At 34.3% G+C, this 23,536-nt stretch overlaps 3 protein-coding genes across 5 annotated transcripts; 1 reads left to right on the top strand and 2 right to left on the bottom strand.

The window, feature by feature from the left end:
• Positions 1–131: 131 nt before the first annotated feature.
• On the bottom strand, positions 132–1,212 carry LOC116770342 (PHD finger-like domain-containing protein 5A). Its single transcript, XM_032661782.2, has 3 exons — positions 999–1,212; positions 652–842; positions 132–313 (listed from the first exon to the last, which is right to left on the bottom strand). The coding sequence occupies exons 1-3, from the start codon at positions 1,048–1,050 to the stop codon at positions 224–226; spliced, it is 333 nt and encodes a 110-aa protein (XP_032517673.1). The 5' UTR covers positions 1,051–1,212; the 3' UTR covers positions 132–223.
• A 153-nt stretch (positions 1,213–1,365) lies between these two features.
• Positions 1,366–6,377, top strand: LOC116770452 (ATP-dependent RNA helicase DDX47). Its single transcript, XM_032661933.2, has 8 exons — positions 1,366–1,602; positions 1,767–2,025; positions 2,657–2,823; positions 3,016–3,252; positions 3,540–3,763; positions 3,833–3,965; positions 4,370–4,498; positions 4,814–6,377. Exons 1-8 carry the CDS (start codon positions 1,477–1,479, stop codon positions 4,958–4,960), a joined length of 1,422 nt encoding a protein of 473 aa, XP_032517824.2. The 5' UTR covers positions 1,366–1,476; the 3' UTR covers positions 4,961–6,377.
• On the bottom strand, positions 5,622–20,077 carry LOC116770451 (CCR4-NOT transcription complex subunit 3). 3 transcript variants are annotated; one of them, XM_061527947.1, is made up of 15 exons: positions 19,716–20,077; positions 19,105–19,337; positions 17,883–18,038; positions 17,414–17,593; positions 16,878–17,076; positions 16,509–16,606; positions 15,915–16,003; positions 15,524–15,699; positions 12,596–12,786; positions 10,087–10,298; positions 9,554–9,695; positions 8,756–8,878; positions 8,366–8,491; positions 8,033–8,242; positions 5,622–7,541 (listed from the first exon to the last, which is right to left on the bottom strand). In XM_061527947.1, exons 1-15 carry the CDS (start codon positions 19,738–19,740, stop codon positions 7,443–7,445), a joined length of 2,259 nt encoding a protein of 752 aa, XP_061383931.1. In that variant the 5' UTR covers positions 19,741–20,077; the 3' UTR covers positions 5,622–7,442. The 3 variants fall into 3 exon arrangements, with proteins under 3 accessions (XP_061383931.1, XP_061383929.1, XP_061383930.1); XM_061527945.1 differs by having other exon boundaries at positions 16,878–17,086; positions 17,415–17,593; XM_061527946.1 differs by having other exon boundaries at positions 15,524–15,696; positions 16,878–17,086; positions 17,415–17,593.
• Positions 20,078–23,536: the final 3,459 nt, after the last annotated feature.

The following is a 23,536-nucleotide window of genomic DNA, read 5'->3' as shown; positions in this document are numbered from 1 at the left end:
TTTTTGTATTTATTTATTATTTTTCTTAAAATTTATCTTCTTCTTCGTTATAATTCCATATCGGGAAACCTCTGCTGTAATGATGATTGAAATAATGTCCAAGTACTTATTAATGCACTAAAATACACTCACAATATTGAAAAAATGTAATTAATATTGCTTTATAAGTAACAAAGTTCATAGTGACTCAATATATTTCTATAATGGTCACTTAAAGCTAGCGTTAGTGTCTTCTGAATCCATATTTCTTTCTCTCATAGAACAAATCCGTCTTCGAGCTTCCTAAATTGACTATCTTCGGACATCCATCTCTCTGAGAAAAATATTAATATTTTTTTTATCTGGTCAATTTAAATATAAAGAATATAACACATATCTGTTTAAAGGAATTCTACATGAAGTTTTTCTTAAAAAAATATGTTTATAAGCAAATTTGGCCATCAGTATATCATGATATTGACAGTATTTGAACTAATTTCTTTTGGTAAAGAAAAATATTACAGAACAACCATAATTTTGAGTGAGGTGTTGAAAACCTTTTGAATTCATAGGAATTTAAAACATTATATGCTATCAATATACAAAGAATTTTATATAGGTAAGATAAAAGTTGTGATAGGAAGCATATATAATAGTTACTTAAATACATACATCCTTCTCCTGTGTGGTACACTCTTTACAATAATATGCGTCTGATACTCCAGGCCCGCCACATATAACACATCTCCCTTGATACGACCCGTAGTTACACTCATCGCAGATACGCACCAACGTGCAGGGTCGCACGTAAGAGTCGCAAATAACACATTTTCCGTCGCATTTCTCACACAAACGGCCAATAGCTGTAATCGTAGAATTATTCTTAAAACTGAACTATTGTTCAATTCTTATAATTAATTAAGGTCCAGTTTTTATAGAGAAGATAATTTATTTAATATACTCAAAATAATAGTTTATTGTTAATTACAAAAGTTATTTGATTTCCAAAACTTGCTTACCGACGCCGGGTTGTTTTCTACAGAATATAAGATCCGGATGATGTTTAGCCATTATTATGTTTTACACTTTTCTTCTAAATCGTTCTATATTTATCTACAGCAGTAATTGTTGTTTATATCAAATTATTATTTATTCTATCCAATCTAACCTTAAAAACAATGTTAAGTATGTTTGGATGCTTTCTATCTAATGTCGGCTTGACGTTTGTGAATTACATCAATAAGGGATAACATTTCTTCGTAATCAGAGAATAAAAATAAAAATATTGTTTTACTCATTCTTTACCTAAAATACAAAAATATATATTTTTATGATTTATAATAAAGAAAAATACAGTATAAAATTTTTTGATAATAACATTACTGTTCATTTGACATTGGCATATGTTAAAGGTGGGAGCATGGCCATGTGTTGATTATTGTATTTCACTCATTGAGCGATTGAAATTAGGGAAAATAATTTGTCAATTTTATAACAATGACGGAAGATAAAGAAAAAAGTGGTAGTGAAAAGAGTGATAGTGAGGATCAGGGCTCCCACGAAGAACAGCAAGTTGAAATTAAAGAGAACCATGAAGAAGACACAGGGACTTTTCAAGAACTTGTAAGTTAAACTTTAAATTAATTTGAAATTGGCTGATTTCAGCTAATTTGGAAGATAACAAATAGAACAACCGAATTTATCTTTTACTTACAGTCATCAAGTTGTCTAATAATTTTGTAGGTTACGAAGTAAATATATCTGTAATGCACAAACATTTTTTTCAGGGTGTCGTTGACGTTCTGTGTGAAGCTTGTGCAGAGCTGAAATGGAAACATCCATCCAAGATCCAAAAAGAAGCTATACCTGTAGCATTACAGGGTAAAGACATAATTGGCTTAGCGGAAACTGGTTCAGGCAAAACAGGAGCATTTGCTTTACCCATACTCCAAGCGCTGTTAGAAAATCCACAAAGATACTTTGCTCTGATTCTCACACCCACAAGAGAATTGGCATTCCAAATATCTGAGCAATTTGAAGCCCTTGGTAAGGACTTTTTCAATATTGTTGCAACTGAAAGTTCTTTCATAGTTGTTGCATTAGAATTTATGTCACAAATCACCTTATTTTCTTTTTTCTAAATATAATCTACATTTTATACAAATTTGTTCTATTTGTGTTTGATTAAGTATTAAAAGTTGATTTACTTATTCTATTTAAATGAAACTAGTATTATTCAGATATACTACGCAAATTTTATTATCACGGTTGCTGCGAAGTAACTGAAACATCGGGATTATGTAGTTTTTTAAATAATAAAATTTGCGTAGTATATCCGAATAATACTAGTTTCATTTAAATGAATAAAACTCACGAAAATCTTAGATCTCAGTACTTATTCTAATAAATGCTTAGGCAGTCATACACATATTATTTTTGAAAAATGTATATGTTATCATGTTTTAAGGTAATATTGATCTGCATACCTTATATTAAATAATCTGAAATTCATATAATATAGAATTTTAATTAACTTATGTCAAAATAGCTTAACTAGCAAAAGAATAAATATTTTTCCTGCTTTTTCCAGGGTTGTCAATTCATAGCATTACCAAGTTAATCATCAAATAATAGCAGTGATAAAAGGGTGATATATTGAACTTATTAATGTCAACAGGTGCCAGTATAGGTGTGAAGTGTGCAGTAATAGTTGGAGGTATGGACATGGTGGCACAAGCTCTCATCCTGTCTAAGAAGCCACACATCATCATCGCCACCCCTGGCCGTCTAGTGGACCACTTGGAGAATACAAAGGGATTCAATTTAAAGGCACTTAAATATCTTGTGAGTCTCATTTTGTCTGTTAAGTTATAATCATTATCATACATTTGTTATAATAATATTTTTTGTATATTTTTCTTTTTTAAAACTCCTCTTTTAGATATAAATATACTTTTACCTGTAACACTGTCTATTTCATCTGATTGTTAGTGTTGAGGTATTTGTTAGAACTAAAATATTATGTCTCATTGCCAGGTGATGGATGAAGCAGATAGAATATTAAACATGGACTTTGAAGTGGAAGTTGATAAAATACTACGCGTCATTCCTCGTGAACGCCGCACTTACCTGTTCTCGGCGACCATGACCAAGAAAGTGCAGAAGTTGCAGCGAGCCTCCCTTCAAGACCCTGTCAAGGTGGAAGTTTCCACTAAATATCAAACTGTGGAGAAGCTGCAGCAGTACTACATATTCATACCCGTGAAGTTTAAGGTTAGTTACGTTTGACCAGAACTTGTGGTCAATGGTTAGTCCTGTTACAAAACCACATTCACAGTCAATCTATAATATGGACAAAGAGAGTTTAATCTATGTTGGAGAGCGAGTGTCCTTTAACATTGAATGTGGCATTTAAATTAATTAAACTATATTTCTTTCTTAATACTGCTCCTATTTTAATATTGTACATTTTAACCAACTTTCTTAAAGTATTTCAGAGTATGTGTAGTTACGTAACTCTTATATATCATGTATATAATATCATCATATATATACTTCAGGACGTATACCTGGTTCACATCCTGAACGAGCTGGCGGGCAATTCGTTCATAGTGTTCGTGTCGACATGCGCGGGCGCATTGCGTGTGGCGTTGTTGCTGCGGGCGCTGGGAGTGGGCGCTGTGCCTCTACATGGACAGATGTCGCAACAGAAAAGACTGGCCGCACTTAATAAGTTTAAAAGCAAAGCTCGCTCGGTGCTGATATGTACTGATGTCGCTTCTAGGTATATTTTATAGATTGATACGGAATCTTTTCATTATAGAGGTGATCTAATCTGTTTAAAATCTTCCAGAGGTCTGGACATCCCTCATGTCGACGTGGTAGTCAATTTGGACATTCCTTTGCACTCCAAGGACTATATACATCGTGTTGGAAGAACTGCACGTGCGGGTAGAGCTGGAAAAGCTATTACTTTTGTTTCGCAGGTGACTTAGTACATACATGAAAAAAGTTTTAATTATTTTGGATAAGTTCCCAGCAAGTATCAACATTCTGCATCTAAAATAGTTCATAAACAAGAGTTTAGGCGAGTCATGGCAGATGGAGAGTTGTTTTTACCATAATATGAAGTAATTTTGTAGACTTAAGTCCTACGAGTTCAAAACTATATCCAAACTTAAAAAAAAAAAACAATTGTTCACAACCAGACTTATGTAACTTTAAAGAAATCGTACAAGTTTTTTTATCCCAATACAATAATACAGTTTATTTTTGATATGAGATAATTATTATTTATAATTAGATTTTATTGGCTGTTAGAATTTGTCAATTTTTTTTTTATCCTGTGACAATCATTACATAATATTTTGAACTCTGTGATTGTTTTCAGTATGACGTGGAGTTGTACCAGCGTATAGAACAGCTGATCGGCAAACAACTGCCGCTGTACAAGACGGACGAGAACGAGGTCATGGTGCTGCAGGAGAGAGTCGCCGAGGCGCAGAGGCTTACTAAGATTGTTAGTCACATTGGAGTCATATCACACATATTGGATCTAAACAAGATATTGTAATGAATTAAGATCGTTCAATAATCTGCTCATGACACTCTACTGGATGAGACATGTACTAACTCATTAGTCGGTATAGATTAAACCATTAATATTGAGAAATAGAATTAAGGAGCTTTACATTAAAATATAACATGTGATGATGTTTCCATTGATTAGATTACACCGAATCTTCATTTAGTTCTGTTTAACTTAACACAGTTAAGATTGTATAATTTTTTTTTGTTTATTGTTTGGATTCTGTACTATACATTTATCTCGTAGGAAATGAAAGAGTTGGAAGACAAGAAAGGCTCCAGAGGAAAGAAACGCGGCGCCGACAGCGACGACGACACCGAGGAGGCGGTCGGAGTCAGGAGGCGGATCAAGGGCAAGAACAAGAACAAACATGGCGGGAAGAGGAAACGATGATGAAATACAAACATTGATAATAACATGGACTCTCATTTACGGATTTATATAATATAATGTTATTCTTATAAATAATATTGGAATCTTGAGAGGGTGTAACTTGCTTTGGACGGTCTCTACTGTTAAGAGAGGAGTTATGGGAGTGATTTAATAATTATTGGTGACAGTATAGAAAATATATTTGCTTTTATTAGTATTTAAATGAGAGCTTTCAACATGGACGAGCTGCGATCAAAACAATCGCTGATGGTTTTAATATGATAAATTATAATACACTGATTTTAGAAATTAAAGAACAGAGATCATAGTTGGTGAGGATCTGAATTATCTCTGAGATATTCGTTTCTTATTTGTTATATGGAGGGATTAGTTTTTATCTTTACCCTTATCATTGGTTCCCATGTGATGGTGGTGCTCCTAAAAATGTCCTTGTGTTAGTTGTATTAATGAAGGTAGTTGTGCGGTTCTCTTTATAAAACCAAATTCAAAATCAACGGTACAGACTCTAGTTCAACTATTTACAGACACGTGGTTAAAGTGATGACAACAGTTTAACCTCCTTAAATAAATAATTATGTAAGTTTGAAACACTTTTCCAGTGTTCGGGGTGACTTAACTTAGTAAACGTATGGATGTCAGTGAATTGCAAGCAAACAAAATGTTTCAATGCTTTCTTACAATTTATTCTACAAAGTAAACAGTCATCTCTTTCAAATAAAAAAATAAATAAAAAGAAATGCGATAAAACGCGCCCGCCCCAAAACGAGGCGACGCCCTAAACCGACGCTCTTACAGACTAACCGTTAAGAAGAAATCACAACATGTTTTTTAATGTTTAATCGTTATTTATTATTTCTATACAAATAGAACTGTACAGATATTTTTTTAAATTATTATTTACCTCATTTCATGTTCTCTCACGATAGACTTTTTACAAAAATGAAAACTATCAACACCACGCACGGAATAAGGAGATCACGCGCTCTCGCCGTTCACCGCTCGACCGCCCGTCCCCAGCGGCGCCTCGCCGCGTGTGCTCGAGCTCGGGCGCGGCCGATTCGCGCCACGCCGGCTCGAGCTCGAGCACACGCGCTCCCGCCGCGCCGCCTCCAGTCACCCTCTCTGCTCCCACAATAGGAATATTTCACTTGTATCGGATCGGCGGCTCGCACCATCTGGCAGCTCTATTCCGTAGACATGCAGACATATACTCTTTCACCTCGCTCTATACAAGTTAATATCACAAATAAATAAGTACGATCCCAGCAATCCTATTTACTTTTTCCGATACACTATATTTATAAATAAAATACACATGGCAGTGATTATGTACACGCTCGAATAGTTCTTCTACGAATTTTGTTCAATTTAAATGCACTAAATAATAGATTTACAATAATTTTTATGCTAAGGTAGTGTCGGAGGTGAAAAAGTATATCGGTAACATCATCCTGGAGATGTCCTAGCTATCGACGGTGCCGACGGGCGAGTACCCCGGGTGATGTAGTAGAGAGACCATAAAAGCGACAGGTTAGGTGAGAACCGATCCAGTTTCCTTCTAGGAAGACATTTAGGCACTTAAACATAGCCGTACAACCTCGAGTAACCTGTTATACCATACTTCGGAACGAGTTCACATATCAGGGAAGTGACAAAGGGTAACATCTAAATACAAAAGGTCCAACAGACGGACGTCAACACCACCGGGTCTCCCGGGTCGCGGGCGGTACTCGCCGGCCGGCTCTTAATATAATTCCAATCTAATTCCAGTCGCTACATAAGTTTAAAACAAATCCCCCGCAGCGCCATCGGACCCCCCGCGGCCCGCGCTCGCCGCCCCGCCCCGTTCGAATACTATGACTAGCATCGTTTTATTGGACTCTTAGTCTATGTAACACACCATCGCCCCCCGACGGGTGCGGGCTGTGAAGTGTCTTCATACAAAATATGTCTTACATTTGTACATTCGATGTATTTTTCCTAGCCGACGTTCACATCCGATATATCCATGACGTTTATAAAATCTTATAAAATTGAGATTCCATATAAAACATGATTCATGACGCTGCCTGACGCTCCGTCGAGTCCAACAGACAGCGGGGAGCGGCCCGCGGGTGGTCGGAGCGCGCTGCGGGTGCCTATACCGATATCACAATGTTCACTAAACTTATCGCATCACATGATATCTTTCGCTAACAAATTCGTTATTCCTCTGCCAGAAGAGTGAAATTATGATACAAAAGGAGCCCGCGGCCGTCGCTGAGTAGTCTTACACGATTAAAGCGGGCGCAGTTCACCAATCATCACAGAGATTATATGAACCGTCCATAAATATAATACTCGGTAACGGAATGACGGAGAAATGTTCGGCGACCTGCCGGGGCCTGGGGCCGCCGGGCGGCTGGCGGCTGGCGGCTGGCGGGGGCCCGCGGGGCCGGCGGGCGGCGGAGCCTCGGGGGCCGGGGGCACGGGGCGAGCGCGCTCAGTTCAGGTCGCGGTCTTCTAAGTACTTGTACTCGAACGTGAAGCCTTCTTTTTTCCGCTGGCCCCACTTCTCGTAGTCGAAGTAAATGTATGTGCCCTGGAATTAAACAGAATGTGTAAGATTTCCTTTTTCACTATTTATAAGTTTTATAAGAATTGATTAAAATTAGTAAAAAGGGCTTGTGATTAATTAATTTGCTGTTTTTTTTTGTACGTTGATGGCATACACTCTATTCCCCTCTCTACTGCTAGTCACCTCGTGAGGTTCATGCCTCGGTACTCTAGGACGGGTGAAGTAAGCAATTAAATCTCCCGTTGACCGTCGTGACCGTAAATATCATTAAATCGTTCGAGTCAACTTATCTCACACTCACACGATCCAAATTATCCAAAGATGGGTTCGACAATAATACTAACTACCACCAAAAGTTTTTAATTATAAAATATTAATTTACGATTTACACTGTTAACATTGTCATAGTTATCCGGAGATAAACTAATCCTCAACACCTCGTGTTTGTCAAGTCATGTCAGTCACCGTCATATATCTCTAACACACGGGAACACCAAATGTAGACAGTTGCTAACCTGTTCGTATTCCTCATTGATAACCTTGGGCTCCTCGTGTCTCTGGAACCACATCATGTACTTGGTGTGGAAGCGCCAGCTCTGCTTCTTGAGCGCTTTTGCCGCCAGGTACTGCGCCTTGGTCCCCTCCATGTAGTAGAACACGAAGAACAGCGTCTCTGTCGACAACCGCTGGAAGAACTCTACTGAGTCTGAGTGGGGTAGTAACACCTGCAAATTTATTACACACAATATAAGACCATGGCCGAATGTTCTGTTATGATTATTTCATCTATACATATAGACAAACTATTTTAATTTCTTTTATAACAATAAAAAACAGGTGTTCCAGACCTGATTGTAATATAACGGTGTCTGACAAATATTCCTGGGCAGGTAGACTCGGGTGCGCTCCGAGTCTGATGGATGCGGCATGTGGTAGAACGCCGCCTCCATCATCTGGAACTGCACCTGGTGGTCCTGGAACGAACAAACGATATGAACATATTTCATTAATGATTGACTCCATACTAATTTTATGCACTACACGTTATTTCTTAGTAGACTGAGATCACTCCTAAAGAAAGAAATTTTTGTACACTTCCCACACGAGTTATCTAATTGGCGACGTGGAGTTAAAATACCATACTTTGGCATTTTATACAGGAATGTGAACGTCACATAAAAATATGAGAAAATACAAATAAAGGCATGAACATACACAATATATTGAATGTCATTTACATTATTAAGTGGCAGTGGTCCCAGCGGCGCCACTCCCAGTATGGGCGGAATGAGCGCCTGGGAGAGTGCTGTGCCTCGCCTGGCGCCCGTGCCTCCTGTTAGCGAGCCGACTGTACCCGTCGCCTGCAAATATAAATGTAAATACGTTAGCTCGTGTAAGATTTTCTATATAAACGACATTATAAGTAATAGTATGAGAATAAATAATCCAAATGTCTCAATAAGTCCAGTATAAAGGAAAGTTATATCCGAAAACATATTGACTTACATATACTGTTGTCTCTGAGTAGACGATAATTTATTCTGTTTAGTTACTAGTTTCGTCATAAATTATTAGATAGTTAAACTAAAAAGAATTAATTCGGTTGAAAGGTATCCGAGAAGTAATGAATGTTCAATGTACAATAAAAGTACTTGTGTTACAAAATTTATGAATTATGACAGGATTTCGCAAAAAAAATCTATATAGCTATTGAAAAGATTTCGCTCACAAATATCAATTCTAAAAATATCTGATATCCGATATAACTTTATATTGAAGTTTATGACGAAAGCCATGAAGTACGTTAATATGTTGAAATAAGACTAATATTTTTCGGATATACTTACTACGCGTTTCTTATTATTTTTAACAACACACTCCCGACGTTTCGGTTACTTTTCACCGACCGCGGTCACGGGCACACGACATGGTCTCCGAAGAATATTAGTTTTATTTTAATGAATACTAGCGAAGATCTTAGATCTCATAACGTTATGTGTGTGTGTACCAATCAATGAACAATTCCTGCACCGTACCTGCGTGTGGTGGTGGTCGAGCCCCGCTCTCTGCACGGCCTCCTGGGCCATGCTCTTCAGCGAGGCGGTTCCTGTGACGCCGCTGTCCATGCTGTTGGCGGTAGTGTTCCCGCTCACCGCCGGCGGAGACAGCGCCCTCACACTGTTACATTATATATACATTTAAAGTCACTGCTTTAACCTACTTCATATTAATTAAGCAATAAAGTGATTCTAATATGTTAAGTAATAAATGGAATCATTCACAGACTCCACTCGGGACGCGATAGCTCAGTATACTAAACTACTTGAATGCTATATTCCGCGGGTTGCAAGTTCGTATCCTGCTCGTGTCCATTAATTATTCATTCTATATTTGAATTTTAGTTAAGCATTAACTCAACATCGCTGTAAGGTTAAAGACGTAATTATTTGAATAGTGAAAACTTTTTCTAAATAAATTTGATCAATTACGGAAACTTAAAACAAAAAATTATCTCATCGAATATTATGCATTATTATATATCAAATGCTATTTAAGACACATAACTCACTTGTTAACATACTGCGTGTGTTCCTGTGCTACGGCCAGCGTGGGTCCGTTGAGAGCGGTCGCTGGTGGGGGCGCGGTCGCTGTCGCGGGGATGGGGGCAGAGGCCGAGGGCGCCGGCGGCGCGGGCGACGGGGCTCCGGACGCGTTGTGAGACAACGAGTTGACGACCGCCGTCGACGACGACAACGTCGTTACAGATGAACTCTTTGACGTCTGTTTTGTTACAAAAAAAAAGAGAATTGTATTCAAACAGATTGTACAAACTGTTTGTCAGTCAAGGAGATCAATAAACTAGTGTTCGTAATTAATGTTATCACGAATAAACTCTTTCTAGACGCAAATAAACGGTTATTAAAAATAATTATGGTCGAAGCTAAGTACTGGATGCATATTATTCCGTTGTTTTAAATCGCCAATAGTTATAAAGTATTGAAGGTATTCCGAGTGTTGCGAATCATTATCATAAGTATTAGCTACGATCCTGTGACTAACGAGCACTGAAATACAACGATTCATGATAAAACTTTGAAGTGCGACTTTTATCACGACTCGTACGTACGTGATACGTGATTTGTATATCGAACTAATTTTAACAAAATTTTCGTAAATTTCATATTCACAAACTTTTAAAAATACCTCAAAACGAACAATAAAAACGACTTCGCGATTTCATTTCATAAAATATACGTAGAATCCTATCCATATGTCAAACAAATAAATATTTCCACTTACATCGACGCACGAATCACAGCTGACGATAACTTGTGTTAAACAACCCATAGTTCGATAGAATCCACAATTCAAACTATTTACGTTACATCGGAACAATAATAAAAACTATTACGTCGATAATAACGGAGACGAGAAAAAAATAAACAACCGTAGGTAGTAAAGAAATAAATATGAAAGCTCGATACGTCAACAGATAATTAACATGTACGGGCGACAGATTATATACTACTCTATATGAAGCGCGGGAAATTTGAATATTTAAATGTAACGAAGTATAATCACACGCCCGCGACGCCCGAATTCGTTTTCAAGAGAGATTCAAGTCGAAACGGTTTTAATGGACTGTGAGAAATAAACATGTGACTCGTGTTGGATTCATGTTTAATGTACAAAAACTACAAGTTCGCGAGCGCTTGTGACATGACACGTACATATTTGTATAAATATATTTACATATTTTATAAAAAAAAGCTCTCCTCAATTCTTCATTCCGTTTACTTACTTTCATGACGAATCCGATTATTTCTTCAAAATTTGGCAGCTTGTAATGAAATATAATCTACGTTAAAATATATACATAGATAGAAAATGTAATCATTTTGGTGTTTTTAGCAGGAATTGTAAAATATTTCAAAGAGGTGGACAAAATGAAGTGGAAAATAATAAATACAAGACTTATTATTTTTTTTTTCTTATACCAAATTGCATCAAAATAATAAAATTGTCATACTCAAAATATCTCCTACCTAAAAAATAAACTAACCGGGGAATTATGACAAAAAATATATGTATATGTATAAATAATTATTTAATTGCATAGATAATATTTTATCTAAACTATAATCCGAACCAAAGGCTACAAAGCTACAATTTAATGATAAATCTATTGAAAGTATAAGAAATAAAACAAAACTGGGAACATTAAAAAGTGATATAAATATCTTAAGCATAACAAAGGGTATGTTTCTTACTGGAATTAATTAGGTCTCTCACATGCATAAGTTAGTATGTAAATTATTCAATAAACTCCGTTGTAGGTAAAAGGATATTGAAACTAAGGGACTTGTGGGCAATCACATTCGAGCTCATTATAATCATGGTGGGTTCAAAAATTCCCATTGACATGAATTGCGAAAGCATTGCCTTGTCTATCTATTTTAATTTGTTACTGACATGCTGAGACATACTGATTAGTACAAATGTATATATGTTTTACTAAAATGATAGGAAATTTGTTATTGGATAACCATAAAGTTACAGTGGCCAGAGATTGGATTGTGTTTCTAACAGAATGTCAACGAATCGCAAATGTAAGTTTGACATGACACATAAAATAGTTTTATTTACCTTATCAACAGCTGATATAAAATAGATATATGAGTATTCTTACACTAAACACATTAATTTTGAGTCAAAAATTTTAACAATTAAATAATAATTTAAAAAACAATAGTTTTATAAGTAAAACCCTGTTAAGCTGCTATATATCTAGTTGAAGTCAATTGTTTTATTTTGTAGTGTTGTGACAAAACAGGACAAATGTAATGTTAATATTTTAATTAAGATTGTTTTTGAAATATACTTTATAAAATAACTAACTAAATATATATATGTATAATATAATTAATGCAATAAATAATGTTATTAAACATAATTTCTTGTACGTCACTACTAGTTATACCGAATTGACAGGTGTCAGAAACGCATTCTCTGAGCGGCCGGACTGTAGTTGGAAAAACTTATAATAGACGTATAGTAAGTAGTGTGGGTGTACTTACAGGTACCGGCGCTGGCGCCGGCGCAGGGTGTGACACGGGGTGTGACACAGGGTGTGACACAGGATGAGACACGGGGTGCGATGTAGGGTGCGACACGGGGTGAGACACTGGGTGAGACGCGTGTACGAGAACGGGGTGCGCCGGCAGCTGAGTAAGGACAGCGCTCGACACGGGACCATTCTCCAATACCTCTGTTGACATACAATAACATTATTACATTCACATCAAATATGTTTAATCTATTTCATGTTTAGCTGTATAGTGTGCACATGTTTGGTCATGTTTTGTTGTGTATAATTGCTTACAATATGCCAATATTGATACAAGTGTTAATGATCACATGATAGCTACCTTCGAAACGAACGATCGGTATAAGAATATATCAAAACAAAACAAACCTTACAAAAAAAACTTACTATTTAACCAAAAAAAAAGAAATAGAATACAAAGCTGCAGCTGAATGTTAATCTTATTGTTTTATTCGTTATTTCCGTATAATGTGAACATTTATTTTATTTACATATTAATTATTAATATTAAATATCAAATAAAAACTGGTCCCGTACTAGTGACGTCTACGCGACGTTAGTCGTTACTATATTTGTACCGACTGACTCACCGAGTCCACACTACACTACGCTTGACATTGACACTGAATTATTATTTATTACCTCGGAGCAAGGTCGACGTTTATATTATTTTTTTATGTATCAAAATTTAATTTAATAATATGATCATACATTATACTGTTGTCTGTTTATAATGTTACAATATTTATATGTTTAATTATCACACTGAGCCAAATACGTGTGGTAGCTGTAGCCAAATTATTCAAACATTTATGAAATACTGACGCCATGAGATCAGAAGATCATTTTAAACGAGTATTATTTACTAATTTCACTTATCGTATAATATTAACGGTTCTTTCTCAAGAAAGTGTACTGTGATATTAGAGTTATAGTACTTTTATATATATAAAAAAAGTTACGGATAATAATAATGTCATCAATTTTATTCTAAATAAACTAATCAGTCAAAGATCAAGCGAGGTCGTCACATAGTTATCTAAACTGTATTGGCAAGTCAAAACCGGTTTATTTACAAACAATACAGCCACGTGGAAGACGTGCAGTTAAATGACTCAGGCTGCAGGGTCAATGACATTTACAGGAAGTGATATATCATTAGTGTTCTTGTGTATATTAAAATTATATTACAAGCTTGTCTCAACACCTATCTAAATATGTGAATAACACTATCGTCTATGATATACAAAGATAAGCCGAATTATTAATTCGCTCCAAAATTGTAAGAAATATTTCAAATATACAAAAAACGGAGTCAAAAGGTTACTTCATTATGAAGCCCGGTACTCAAGAATACGACTAATATTATAATTATACTGGCACTTTATAGAAGTATTTTGATTTTGACTATTTTGACACAACGTTAAATAATTCTTTTCAACAATTTTCATCTACAGTTGAAAACTACTAACAATTATATAGAATAGTTTCCGCTCACGTATGTTATCACGACACATGACAATGAATAAACTTGTTTAAAAATATCTTACGACATTCGTTCACATTCTCCATGTGCACTCATGTTAATATAATACACACAAAATAAAACATTATATAATCGACATTGAACTTGACAACTGCGCAGTTCACAACATCACATTAATTCATGCACTTCAAATGTTTTACCATCGTCCATATTTAATCGACATTTGCGCGGGAAATCATTTCTTTATTATTTTTTTTATTTAATCACGCTCGGATCGCTTCGGATAGGGTTTGACGACTGAACGAATAAGCTGTGTCATCATCGTATTGGATTCATGCCAATATATCCTTTGCAATATATACGAGACCTATTGGAAGGCTATTTAAATTTTACTTCTACGTATAAAATCTTAAAGATTAAAATCGCTTGGATTTTAAATATTTTACTTGTATGAGAGCTGGCGTCGTGCCAGTGGAAGGTAATCGTAATGGCTCGCGATTGTTCCATTCACTCATTGATAAGTATTGTTTGTTGTGTAAACAAAACGACGTACTATTATCACCGACGGTTTGATAACAGATACTTATTATTTATTTATTGTTTTCTACTAACGAAGCGTGTAAGTCAGTCTATTATATAAAATCACTAAACAGAAACATCTGTTGAATTTAGAAAAATTATGAGAGGTTTATAAAAATCTTTATTCATAGGCCCTCTCAATAATATTCTATAGAGAGGTAAAAATTCTTTATTTTACTTCATATTCAATTATATATTTTCATACAAATTGTGATTTAGAATCTCAATCTTTCTTTCAACCGAGGTTCCTCTAGCACTGGTAGAAATGCAGTTAGACTGATTAATGTGTGTAGTTTTTTTTAGTTAATTTCTTTACAAGCAGATTTTCAAGGAGAAATATATAAATGAGATTATTTTCAGACAAAGTGTATTGCATATTTAGATGATTTGAGGTGCTGCTGAAGTGTCTGTTATCTTTTTCAGTTCTATTAAGTTTATGAGAATGATTATTATAGAAATAGCGAATGAAAGGATGCAAAAAAAAAACATAATTGATGTCTAATTTGCTGTAAAACATCAAGGGTTTTGATTTAATTTTATATATGAATTCACATACAGCCCTCATATTTAACGTCTTTGGTGGTTTGTGTGCAGGTCCCTCTGTGGGCACAATTGTTTTTTCTTACTCTACGTTCATTTCTTTGATTCTAATTTCTAAGGATAGTACTCATAGCAATAACTATTAAATATGAGTTCCTACATGGTGTATGAGGATCATACAGTATGCTCATTGCTTTATTAATATTAGAGTGCACATCTGCATTTTTTTAATAACTTGCAAGTGTATTGTGCCACTGTTTTTGTGTATATAGTATTCTCTTCGTGTTTCCTCACCGGGTACCCTGGGTACGGGGTAGGCGGGTGTGTGGGGCGCGGGGTGCGTCGCCGGCGGCAGGGTCTGGGCGGGATGCGGCGCGGGCGGGGCGGGGTGCGGGGACGGCGGCGCGGGCTTGCTGGGCGTCGAAGACCCCGACAGCGAAGTCACCGACGTCACAGAATTGTTTATACTGCTGGAAACACGAATACTATTGCTCAATACGATATACGTAAAAATATATCCATAACTATAATTATCACAAACTAAGAAATACGACAGATTAAATTTAATTTAGATTAAATATTGGAAAATATGTATTTATGTTACTTTTGTTCTAAAATTACAGTATTTTCTTCTGTATGTCGCGACTGCATCCATAAAACATGGTAAGTATATAACAGAACGAACCTATTGGATGCGGCGGAGTTATTGAGCAAGGAACTAACGTTAGCCGGACTGACGCACGTCACCGCACGGAGCGGCAGCGGCTTGATAGGCTGTAACAGACATCGGATGTATACTTTCAGCACTCACTATGACACCCCTACTTGTGATAGGTGAGATATCAAAAACAATGGCATACTTCGCACAGACAATTATTCGTTTGTGTTAGTATATACAAAACCTATGTATTATATATTAAAATATACTGCATATGAAAAAAAAGGAAAACACATTTATAGTTTTTGAGACAGTACTAACGGACGTTGAATGTAAGACCTCCTTTTTGAACTCCTACAAACCGATAACCAGTAAACTAGTGTTGAGTATACACTGAATACTAGTGTACCGGTTATTCGACGTACAGATTGTGAAACAATCGTTAACTGTTTGAGCGAATCACGTGTCCTTCAGTCCCTGGTGAATATAATGCTAAAGATCAAGAGCAACTACATTTCAATTACAGCAAATCCCCTACTGGCCTATACATATAACATGTACGTATATTTGTATGTATATATATTATTTTGTTGTTTGTAAGTGACTAGTTTTGAATCTTACTTTAGTTGTAATATCTTCTTTTTTCTTTTTGTCAACGTCTATGGAATCCGTCGTGTGGTTGTGTGTGTCTAGCGATGGTGACGTCACGGGACTCGTTCCTGAAGAAACAGAAAATGGTACGTTACTCTTATTAAATGCCAACAGCTATGAATACAAGGAGATATGTTATCATGGAATAAAGTTAAGGAAATAGTCATTTTGTATTGTTTTTTTCGCTTATATCTTTCTTTAACATAATATTCACAGAATTTTTAATTAGTTAGTAAAATAAAATATAATAAAGATATAATTTAAGCACTACATATAATTACTTATAATTTGCTTGTTCCTTATATAAAGATTAAGTTATTATATTAATTTGAGTATCACCTGAGAGTATACTGGTGGGTGAACCGGGTGAATCGTTACTATTATTGCTATCCGTTGTAGCCGACGAGGGCAGTCCCACTCCACTGAGCTCGATCTCGTCCAGGCCATTAATGTCTTCGTAGATGTAGTCATTCTCTTCGTACCCTGGCTCTAACGATGATACTATGTAGTACTCAACATCTTCTTTTATTCTCTTTATCTGTAACATCAAATTTGTAACATTTTAAGCTATATAGAAGTAACATTTTGTGATTGGTGCTTATGTATAACAGTCCTACATCTAAAAATATGTTTCATAGTAACAAAACACATACATTGCATCAATTAATTAATAGTTTAATATATTGCATTTTATTTCAAAATCATAATTTTCATATAATCATGACTTTTTTATATAAAAAATGGTTTAGATCTTTTACTGTAGATGGATCTACAGAGCTTTAAAATTTGGTAAATAATATACTATTAAAAGAAATTTATTTAATTTACATAAGGCTATCTAATAACTTATACCTAAATATATGATATATCCTCACCTGTTCCACTTCTACGGACATGTTGTCTAGCATTCGGAGTAAGGTTTCTAGCTTCTTTATGTGGAACCTGTGCCTTTCCAACTTGAGCTTGAGTTCCTCCATACGATCCTGTTTCTCCTTGTCCAGACGTTTCTTCTTACCAACTAACAGTGACTCAACTTCAGACTCAAAAAGATCAATCTGGAAATGCAGTATAATTTTCATAAGCCTTATACTGCATTTTAACAGTCATTTTAGACACATGATAATGGATTTGATCTTTAAATTCATTGTAACATCACTCTAATGTGATTCAGCATAAGTCTTTATATCAACATTTCAGTACTATGCACAAGATGCATGCATATATATATTTTTGATATGCAATGTCATTGAGATAAGCTTACTATTGAACTGTGCTGTTGTGATTAAATAAATCCTTTCAAATATAATATATGGATTTCTATATACACTGAGTTACATTCCACACCTGTAAATTAAGTGCATCTATTGAAGATATTAGCCATGATGACATTTCCTCTCGTTCCTTCTGGGCAGGGTCCAACTTTTGCGCCGCACCGAGCCCTTCTTTAGAGTATGCTTTCGTTTTTGTTTCCCGTTCCACAACTTTGAACCTTTCCATTTGCTGGAAAAACAAACATTTTCGTTAGGAATTATTTTTACAAGTTTGTGTATGTGTAAATAACTTGTTTTGTCTAAGTATTCAAACTACTTTAAGTCCTTAACAAATTGGACTATCCCCTCTATATGTACTCGCAATATATTTATTCCTCTATATGTTTATTTTTATCTTTTGGCAATATTCCACCTGCATAATCAATTTGTAAGCTACCCAGTAACCATGGCATAGCATCAAAACAATATTTTGTAAACAATGTCACAGGTGAGTATTAATCACAATAAAAGTATGGGAACAATTTAATTTTTATAAAATATAGAATTTTAAAATAGCTATATATTATTGGCTTATTCCAAAGGTGCCTATATGACTTTTTGTATCATTTGTAGGTACAAATTTATCTAACATTATCTGTAACTTAACAAGAAAAATGTAGAATACTTTACATACAACATAAACATGAAATAAAAAAACCTAGTGTAACATTTCATATATCACAAGAGCTTTGCTTAATATCTATAACTGCTGTTAAAAATAACTATTTTGTATGAAAGTGACACTAGAGCAGTACAATCTTATAAAAAAAAAAATCTATAAACCAATTAGAATATTCAGCATCCATAAATCTAAGAATACTCCGATTGTTATAATTATCAGTAAAACAGAAATTTGCAATGCAAAGAAATTAAGATCATTAATAAATTATTTTCAATGTCTTTACTTATCAAAGGTTGAACAACTTTTACAATATAAATAAAACAATATGATTATTATTAAAACTGAAAACAGAACCAAATTTGGTCGGATCATAGCCTTTGTGAAATGTGTTCGGTATATGAATTTAAATCACTTGTTATTGTGTCGAACAGACACTGCCGTATTAGAAAATCCAATTATGATGCATTTAAAATACCAACCTTAAACTTGTTTGTCCATTTTAGATGATAGTTTATACAAAATTGTATCTACATAAACTTATTTGTCTTATTGGCAGTGGATATAATAAGAATGAATGGTATATTTACATTTCCAGTTTGAAACTAAAGTGCATATATTGTAATAGTGAACTCACCGTTTCTATTAGTTTCCTATATTCTAAAAGTGTACTCTTATCCTTAATTTCGCCCGAGGCGATCCATGACTTAATCTGATCTCGTAGCCTCTGAAGCTTTTTAATCTCCTTTTTGAGATCCGCCTCATACTTTTCTTTTTGATTACTGTTCGTCGCATTGTGTACCTTTTGCCAGATGTCCTCAAACGTCTCCACCCCCTCCGTGACCTTTTTTAAACACCTGTCTATTTCACCTGCAATAAACATTGTCACCACTAATGAACACAGAAAACCTGTTTTTCAATAAGACTCGTAGTTATTGCTACCGCATACTGTTTACATTTCTCTGAGCACGTACTTTATAGGTATACGAGTTTAAAATACAAATATCACGTCAATGATACAGTGAAAGATGAGGCTGTGTTTAAGAGCACGTAATGAGAGATCGTACTGTCAAATCACACAAATACCGTCAGGTATTTAAGTATTTGAAAAGGTTTTTGTAGAACTAAGGTTATCTTTAGTAAGGTCTACAAAGCCGAGGTCCCTACGGACGGACAATAGAACTCTAGAACACGTATCTACATAGGTTGGGGTCAATCAATCTCTAACCTGATAACAACTTGAATTACCTTGTAATTTTCTTGTCGCAGCCATAGCTATTTACACATGTGGACGAACGTTCCGTACATATCCTAAACATACAAACTATTTACAGTAAAATGCACAAAAATTATTGATAAACAGACAAACTACACATCTGAAGCTTTGTTCGAATCCAAGATGGCTACCGTACACCGCTCGAACTGTTAGTGACTGAACGCATCCAGGCTGACCGTCACAGAATAATTCTGTCTCGCGCCTGGAATGGTAATTAGCGCGAAGCTTTCATAAATAATTATGGATAAGTTGTCACTAAAACAACAAACTTCAAATTTTCCACAATATGATTTTAGGTACGTCGCGTAGACCATCAGTCAAGTGCGCAGGCGCAAAATAATAGAGGAAGGCATAGACAATTTTTTTACAAAATGACATATTGTTTGTTGGATTTATAGTAACATGCTTGATTATTCTTAAATATAAAGAATTATATTAATATTAATGTTAAAAACTAGCGTAAACCTTTCAATATTGTATAATCGAAACATATTGCTAACAGAAATGTTTTTTGTTCAATAAGAGATGGCGCTGCCAAGGCTACATAACTCACCTATCCTTTTCGAGATGGCGTTTTCAACAGTCTTACATATTTTTTTATTTTAAACGTTAGTGCTATATGCCTATGATAAATGCTAAGCTCTAATTCGGTGAAGTTATTGTCGTTTCTAATGTAAGAAAATATTATATTTATACAATATATCGCAGTTTGTTGACTGTCAATAATGAATAATTTTACAATCTTTCAGTTATTAACTCTTTAGGGAGTCCATTTAACGAGCAATAACATTTTTTTTATAGTCTATTTACGACAGCGATGTAATGTTTATTACTGTTTAAACAGCCATTATAATTTTAATTTACACAAACAACGGTCAAAAATAGAGTAATTTATTTTATTAAAGGATTATTTTTAATACTTAGTACTCACAGGTGTTTTATCTTAAAAATTCCGGACCGCATTACACTACTTACATGACATCCTTATAAGGCTGCTTTGATATTTTAAACGTTATTGAAGACATTACCATCCCCGGAACTTTAAGTGTCTATTGTTAAGATAGTTACCTTCTATCATATTTAATATTACTTCTATGTCTTTAAAATAAATGCATTCAAATTTATAAACATCAAAATTTTATACAAAACAAGTAAACCAATTGACGGCTAACGATTATGACACTTAAATGTAACAACATTTAGGTATAATATTTAATTATCTTTATAGTTAGAGGGAATTGTGTATTTAATTAATTTATTTTCCACATTGACCATTCAATAAACATCGCGGAGATTATATGAAATATAAACCAAACTCCTCTCAAGAGCGGCATCCGGAGTCTTGGGAATTTATTACATTCTATTTTTTCCTCTGTTATGTTAGTGGTCTTATTTTTAACATACATCATATTTTATGTTGCTATATAAGCATGATCTACACTTGTGAGTGGAAAATCCATAAACATCGGAATTACGTATATAATGAAACAATTTAGATATTTTAAACATTTACATCTTTCTTATGCCCGGAAATAATTTTAAAGAATTTTATTACGACTTCCTGTAATAGGCTTTATTGTCTGATTGAAAAGTCATTGTTTTAAATTTATCAACTTTTTTAATACTATACCGTTATTCAAGAAAAATTCCTAACGCGTCGATCGTCATTGGAATTAAACAACTTATGTATTATCTATACAGCTATTAAATACTTTATACTACTATAGTACTATCTCCTATATTACTGTGAGTAACTCAGGAGCCAGGAGGTGATTAGTTTTGGGGAAGAGACTACACGGAAGCGGTTTTACTTTTACAAGTTTTAGCTCTCGTTAAAAAATATATGTAAGGTATTCGGAATCGTTTACGTTTACTATTAACTGAAAACATACCAATCAGACTTATACAAATATGTATAAATAAATTAAATATGATTTGAGAAGAGAGATATATTTTCTTTCTTACTACAAACACTTTCTGAATAGACTCCTCTGTTGTCTTTCATAATATAAGAAGTGCTTTTTTTGTCCAAATTACAGATTCTAGCCATTGATTTTCATATTAATAACAGATAAACAATTATCAGGTACATTTTTAAAATGACATGTGACGTCTTTAACCACTTCGAAGGACAGCAAATAATGTGTTTAGCACGTCGTCGAACGTGACTGTATCTTTAGACGCCCACTACATGCTTGAATAAAGCCATATGCTGCATCACATTCCTCGAGATATTTAGTTTTAAATATGGAACGTACTAATTTAATGATTATTTGTCATTACATACATGGCAGTTAATGTTACCCGGGTTGAGAAAATTAAACATTATATAGAATAAATCAACGTAATTTATTTTATTTTATTTATTTTATTTGGTCTAAAAATAAATAAATAATTGTAAATGATCATTATAACATAATATTACAGGAAGTTCCATAGACAAACGCTTAATATTTTTCGCCTTTTTTTTGTTTCGTCGAATGACAAACAGTCTCTTCATAGTAATTAATCTTTGTCCCTGATTGTGTGTCGTCGAACATTGATTTTCAATTAGGACTATTTGTGGAAGGCACTTAAAACTCGTAGGAACATCTCTATTTATGTGTGATAAGCTGAAATTACAAGAGTAGGCTAGATGCGTTCAAACTAATGGTACTTTGAAATATGCAAAGTAAAATAGCTAACGCTACCAAATATCTGCAAACAAAACAAAATAATAGTAATGTAAAATACGGAAACAACATAAACCTTCATCGTAATTGGTAAATTAAAACACATTCATAATAAAAGAGTTCAAGATGGAGTACAACCATAAAGACAAAGTTTTTTTTTGTTTCAAGCGTAATAAAACGAAGTTCAATATTAACTTTGAATATTTTTCTATGTCGTTTTAGTATACTGGTTTCTACTAAAAATATTTACGAAATAATTTATCACATGTGTTTTTTTTTTAAATAAGTTTATTTATTTCGTCTAAGTATTCGAGAAAAATTTATTACAAACTGGGGACATAGTCTATCAATATACGAGACTAAACAGTATTTGAATCAAATGTTTTATAGCCATTTTCTATTACGGATTAGAAGTTCAGTGTCAATAAAACTATCGTTAATTTACTTTGATATTTGAATGAGAACTTACACAAATCGGTCGTGATTATCCTGTTTGTACTAAATATTTATGTATTTATCCAATTTATTTAACAAAAACATTAAATGACAGCAAATATTATCGTGGATAGTATTCAATAGATATTTTTATACCGCATTACTTAGACATATCGTAGTTATATATTTTCAACTCATTTCTCTCTATAAATTTATATACCGATGACGAATAACACAAACAAATTAATCTCTTGAAATTACTTCATTTTTAAATGAAACTTATAATATGTATTTTTTGTTATTTAGGAAATATTTTGAAGTTCGTTTTACATAAATAAACCAAAATTTTCTCGGGAACAATCGAGTTTGATGGCACTCTGTTCGTTAAGTACAAGTTCGTTTTAACACATTACAAACGAAGATCTTCCCGTCTCCCGTTCAACAATACTATAACATGCGAAGTGTTGTGAATGAAAAACTTTTAACTCCCTGTATGTAGTGTCATCGTACAACCAGCAACATTACAAACACTATACAATACACACGGTAAGCTTTTATGAAAAGCAATCCAAAAAAAACCCGTTCACTTGTTACACAAATCTTCTGCTATACACCAACGGTTACGACCTAGCAATTTGCAGCGAAAATACTTTTGTGCGGACATCAAATGTGATTACTTTTACGAT

This window comes from Danaus plexippus (genome assembly GCF_018135715.1).
Source record: "Danaus plexippus chromosome 13 unlocalized genomic scaffold, MEX_DaPlex mxdp_15, whole genome shotgun sequence".
NCBI lineage: Eukaryota > Metazoa > Arthropoda > Insecta > Lepidoptera > Nymphalidae > Danaus > Danaus plexippus.
The sequence above is the reverse complement of the archived record's forward strand: the minus strand, read 5'-3'. Positions and strand labels throughout refer to the sequence as shown.